The 6,367-nt window shown below is 42.0% G+C and overlaps 1 protein-coding gene across 1 annotated transcript in view; it reads left to right on the top strand.

Moving 5' to 3' along the window:
- Positions 1-2,781: 2,781 nt before the first annotated feature.
- Positions 2,782-6,367, top strand: part of NUP37 (nucleoporin 37kDa) — a 78,014-nt gene continuing 74,428 nt past the window's right edge. The window contains exon 1 of the mRNA XM_006871092.1: positions 2,782-3,002. Within this exon, the coding sequence (XP_006871154.1) occupies positions 2,847-3,002 (156 nt within the window). The 5' untranslated portion in view covers positions 2,782-2,846. The remainder of the gene's footprint in view (positions 3,003-6,367) is intronic.

Below are 6,367 nucleotides of genomic sequence, written 5' to 3' on the forward strand. Positions count from 1 at the left end.
GGTGGAGGTAGTGACTATGTGCTAAGAGTTCCAATTCCTAGCCACCCAATACTATAAATCTTTACAGAAGCAGAAGGCCTCATCTTTCTCCTGAGGAGCCACTGGTAGATTTGAACTGCTGACCTGACGGTTAGCAGCCCAACTCTTAATTCACTAGGTTACCAGGGTTCCTTCAACTTTCCCTAGTAGCATGGCCAATATTGATAAAGGAATGACTGCAGCTAAGTTGGATCATGTTCCAATAAAACTTTACAGACATGGAAATTGTAATGTCATATCGTTTTCACGTGTAACAAAACATTCTTCTTTTCTTTTTTCCAATTATTTGAGCCCGTAATATGAAGCTAGGCTACAAACTTCCCATCTAGTTCATAAGTATCATCACAATGAGAACACTCTGTCTATTTTATCTACCAACCAAGCAATGGGGGCTCAAAGAGATAATGAATAACAAGAGGTCTCAAAGTCAGACTGAACTATATAAAAATAGTAGAAGTTGGTAGCGATAATAAACATTCATTTTTAAAAACTGGATTTCCAGCGGTGATGGTTGCACATGGGTGAACGTAATTAATGACACGGACTGCACAAGTAAAAATCATTAAAGTGGTTACTGTTTCGATACTTACATGCACTACAATTTTTTAAAAATTTTAATTCAAAGCCGCACTGGAGCTACAATTTGAGAGGAAACTATCACTGGGTTGTTGTTGTTAAGTGCCGCCGAGTCGCTTCCGTCCCATAGCGACCCTGAGCGGCTGGTGAGCTTGAACCCCTGACCTAGAGACAACAACAATGTTCCTTGGAAGAATATCAAAAGGGGGCGTATTTGAATTTAGAATCAGTCCGTGTTGTGACTACAACTCTGGTTTGCTGCCTAGTGGACTGTCCTATCTGGACGTCAGTCTTCCAACCTGCAGACGAGACCACGGGACCTTCCAGCTCCATCACCGCATATTGTGAACTTTGTCCAAAGCCCCCAGACCCAACAAGCACTGCACAACTAATATCCCCACCCAGTCACATGTACCATGGGTGTCCTCGAAATATCCTCACAAGCCTCAGCTTGAATCATTACTTAGATTGCGACAGGCGACCAGGATAGCCTGGGAAGAGGCGACACTCACCTGGTTCAAGAGAGACTCCAGAAGTGCAGACTTATCTGAGAAAAAGTGCTACCAAGACATCTACTAACGACAGCTCCAGCCGCCGGCCTCAGGTTATATTTCAAATATCGCGGGGAGGCTCACGAGCCAATCGCCGCGCTCGCCCTCCGACCCGGAAGCAGAGTCACAACGTGCCACTGCGGCTCCCAGTGGAGACCGGCTTCCCTCTGCTTGCGACTCATTGCCCTCCGGTGCGTATAGCTCGGGGTGTCCAAGGACTGTGCCGCTTTGTGGCCTGCGGCCCAACGCTTCCACTCGGCCCGTAAGCTTCCACCTCTCCCTGGGCTCTCCTGCCTACAGCCGCAGATCTGGGAAAGCGGGAGCAGGCTCTCTTGGGAAGCTCCTGGCCGGGGTGAACGGCGGAGCTCCCTGTAGGAACTATCCTTGCTCACACCTTCTTTTCTGCTCTTCCAGTTTTAGAGCGGCAAGTCTAGACCGGCGTCTACTGTGAATCTCTAAGAATTGTTATAGGATCGTATACTCTTTAAGGAAAAATAGGTCCGAAGCCGGGGCCGAGTTTTCCGCGAGTCTACTGGCTTGGCACATCTTTGTGTCTCCTTGGGCATCTCAGCTGCTGGTTACCCTTAACAAAAATGCCCAGTCCCGGGTGCCCATTCTTAAGGGTGCTAGTTTATTAGCTCTCTGCAGTGGGACTCATTTCAACTAGTTTTCATTAAATGCCTGTTAGATGTTTGATGGTTTTGTTAATCCAGATATTTTTAGACGTGTAAAATTGTTGCGTCTAATTAAAAAAAAAAAAAAAGTCACAACTCTTTAAATCCATAATTTTTTATCTGAGACTGCTTCTTGCAGAATGCACACAAAGCCCAGACTTGTCCGTTGAAATTTTGTGTCTGGTTTTATGAATATTCATTTCACCCATTTTGACACTCCTTCCTCCAGATTCTGTTATACTTGTATATGCTTCAGTTACAGTACTATTCACGCTGAATCAGAACTGTCTTTGGATGGTTGTCTTATGTTTTCTATCATTGGTGCCCAACATACAGAAAAGTCTTTCAAATCCTGGCGCCACTTTGGAGCTTGTGAGGTTACCTAACCTCTTAAAGCTTTCTTCACCTGCGAAATGGGGACCATAAATTGTACCTGCCCATAGTCATTGTTGCTCAGTGCCTTAGAGTCCATTCAGACCCCTAGTGACCCTGCAAAGGGTTTTCGAGAAACAGCTGGTGAGCTTGAACCGCCGACCTTGTGGTTCAAACTGACCTTACAGTCCAGCGCATTAATCCACTGAGCCACACCAGGACTTCTCAGTAAATGCTAGCTATTAATTTTTATGAATATATTTGATATCAAATTGGTCCCCTTTTCAAGTGCTCACCGTTTCTTTTAGATAATCTAAACACAGTTTTACTATGATTTACTCTGCAGAGTATCGTTCACAAATGTGGAAAAGAGGAAAACTGTAAAGCATGTATTGCATCATGAATAATTTGATTCAATCATTTTCCTGCTGTTTTTATAATAAGTACTTTAAATGTTTCATTCCTTTTAAGCCATCTGTGGTAATGCAGTGTCACGTTTTTATTTTGATTTATTTGCTGAGTGGCTAATACTTTGACTGTTTCTAATTCTTTTGTGCTATAGCCCACAGTTCCGTGACCTTGTTGAATAGAAGGCGATTTTGTTTTTGTCACTGCTCAAGTTTTGACATACAAGATGAAGCAAGATGCCACCAAAAATGCTGCCTACACTGTGGATTGTGAAGATTATGTTCATGTGGTAGAATTTAATCCCTTTGAGAGTGGGGATTCAGGAAACCTAATTGCATATGGTGGCAATAATTATGTGGTCATTGGCACGTGTACATTTCAGGTTAGTCTATAGAACTGCAATGGTTGAAAATGATGATAACCTCATTGATAAAAAAAGTTCTAGCACAAAGCACAGCTAAGCTTTGAAATTACTATATTGGGTTTGAATGTTTAAAAAAAAAAAAAATGACATAAAGAACCATTGTTGTTGTTAAGCGCTGTTGAGTCAGTTCCGACTCATAGCGACCCTGTATACGGTTCCCAAGGAGCGGCTGGTGAGCTTGCACCACCAACCTTACGATTTAGACCCAGTTTGCAGTCCAGCATAGTAGCCTGCAGTACTACACCAGGACTCGATAAAGAACCGTTGAACAGGACGTTCCCAGTTATCATGGCTTAGAGTATGTAAATATTACACAGATGCTGGAAAAGACTCCAATTGGTGGGATGCAATTAATCGCAGTTTTTATTCGTTCTACTCTGATATAGAAAACAAGCTACTGTTGAGATCCTAAAAATCAGTCCTTCAACATGTTTTATCTTCTTAAGATTCCACTTTTCTATCAGCATGCTTGCCTGCTTTTTACATGTCAAAAGGTTACAATTAGAAGGCACAAAGCCTGAGATTACATCAGTGGAGCAGGGAATACAGCAGCTTCATTAAAAACATCAACTTTGGAGGCAGAGCGCCTGAGTTTTTCTTTCGACCTGACTTTACCTCTTAGTAGCTATCTGACCTTGAGCAGGGTACTTAACCCCCTCATCTAACATACGGAAATAATACTTAGCAAGGTTTTGTGAATAATTAGTAGGGTCATTGTGAGTCGGAAACCTACTCAGTGGCACTTAACAACAACAATTCACAAAATGGTAGCTGGCACTTTGTGAGCCGTGTATATTTTAGTGTCATTGACTGGAACAGTGATGACACTTGAACGCAGTCCCATATGAGAACAGCCAAAGCCAGAGTGATTGTGGTGCGAGCACAGCATGTTTTCTCATGGGCAAGCAAGCTCTCCGTGTAAGAGATTGTGAACAGCGAGGGTTCAACCATCAAGAATCTTGGTTAATCCTTTCTTTACCAAAATATTACTCATAGAAGCTTATTTCTCAAATTATGGTTATTCATTTAGGTGATTTGGTAGGGGTTTGGCACTGTAGGATAAGCACTCAACTAAAAGGTCGATTTGAACCAAAAGGTCAATGATTCAAACTCCCCACCCACTCCTCAGAATCCCTTTACAGGGTCTCTGTGAGTCTAAAACAACTTGACGGTACTTAACAACAAAAACAGTTTTCAAAGTTTAATTTAAAATAGCTTTCTCACCAAAACCATTATAAGCATCTTTTACTCAGGATCGTAAATTGTTTTGACATTATAAATTCAATTTAGCATCTAAAGCACCATAAATTATAAATTGGACTGCATTCATAGTTATTCTATGAAAAGAAACAAGTTATAGTTTCAGTTTGTTGGTGTCTGAGTAAAATACAAGTGCCCTTACGTTATCCCACATTTTCCCTTACTGTGGGGATAGGAATTTATAGATTTTATGTTTAAATATGACCTCTGTTTGAGTAGAGTCTGGGTGTGGCACTATAGGGTAAGTACTGGACTTGTAACTAACCGCAAGGTGGACACTTTAAACCCATCAGCCACTCCTTGGAAACAGTATATAGGGTCGCTGTGACTTGGAACCAGCTCGCTGGCACTTAACAATACCACCGAATTATTATTGGTTACCATCGATTTAATGGCAGCTCTTGGCAAACTCTTGTGTAGAAGAGGGCTTCAGGACAGTCCTTCTCATTTGAACACTTGTGAGAATTGCCTTTCCACCTCGGATATACTGAATCCAGAGCTACATTTTAACTAGAGCCCCAGGTTACACGCAGAATCACCTGAGAATCTTGTTAAATTGCACGTTTGTATTCAGTGCATCTGGGGTGGACAGGCATGCTCAGTAGGGGATCAGTCTGGGCCAGTTTGAGGCCCTAGTGCAGAATAGAATTGCTTTTCAAGATATTCAAGGGTCGAACATTTTGGAAGCAAATTGTCATTATACCTCTGGGTTAGTTTGAACTATCAACCAAGCACCAGTACTCAAGTGCTTAACTGTTTGCAACACTCAGGCTCCTTGTGTACATAGCAGGTGCTAGAAATCAGTGGAACATTGATTCTTTTTTTTAATAAAAGGCAAGGACCCTGGCCTCAAGGAGATTTCTAATCTGAAGCATTGTGCTAAACCTGCTGTAATAGCCCTATGTGTAAGAGTCAAAGGAGACATGAGAGTTTTGTTGTTGTTTTTTAAGTTATTCAGCCCGAATATTCAAATGATCTTCATACTGAATTGAGGCCTCTAGTGATCCAGGAGCTCGGGTAGCGTAACAGTTAAGAGTCGGCCTGCTAACCTCAAGATCACTAGTTCAAAATTACCAGCTGTTCCGTGGGAGAAAGATGAGGCTCTGTGCACCCAAGAAGATTTACAGCCTCGGAAACCCTGTACAGGGTCACTACAAGTAGAAATCGACTCCATAGCACAAAACCATTACCACCAATAGTAGAATTTGGTCATTTTTCAGGGGTGGGGTTGTTATGTGCCATCGAATCGGTTCTAACTCATAGCAACTGTATGTAGGGTTTCTGGAGCTTATAATTCTTGACAGGCGTAGAAAGCCTCATCTTTCTCCCACAAAGAGACTAATGGGATTGAATTGCCAACCTTCTGGTTCACAGTCTAGTGTTATACTAAGGAGCTGCAGAGCTCCCCAGGAGGCAGGGTAAGACATACTTTGTATACATGTTTTCTAGCTCTTGAATGAGAACACTGATTTAGGCAAACACATCCAATTTATATAAATCACAAAGCTGAGAAGTGTACCTAGTACATTGAATGACAAACCAGTTGTTGGTAGGTGCCACAGAGCTGGTATCAACTCAGCGATCCTATGCACAGCAGAATGAAACACTGCCCAATCCTGTGTCAACTTTAATTAACTTCAGTTAGTATTTATTAAGCACTTGCAGAGGCACTTAACAGCAACATATGCCAATTTAGGACTCCTGGTGTGGCATAGGATCTGCACTGGACTGCATACCCCAAGGTCGGTAGTTCAAACCCACCTGCTGCTTCTTGGAAACCCTATACAGGGTCACCATGCATCAACAGCACTTAACAACAACAACATCCTGTTCAGTTAGAATCCATCCCTTTGGGCTAAAGTTAATATAATGTCTTAAAATAATGGGCCGAGAGCTAGAAAGAAGAAATGGGACTTTGGGTTTTAAATATACCTGAATGTTCACCTTGTGTCATTAATGATTAGACTGCGTAAGAATGCTTATTTGGTGAGGTCCTATGGAAATGTAATTTGAGCCACATTAAATTAAATTAAATTAAATTGTTGTCAGGTGCCATCAAGTCA

The sequence above is a fragment of the Chrysochloris asiatica genome, unplaced genomic scaffold, assembly GCF_000296735.1.
Source record: "Chrysochloris asiatica unplaced genomic scaffold, ChrAsi1.0 scaffold00160, whole genome shotgun sequence".
Classification (NCBI taxonomy): domain Eukaryota; kingdom Metazoa; phylum Chordata; class Mammalia; order Afrosoricida; family Chrysochloridae; genus Chrysochloris; species Chrysochloris asiatica.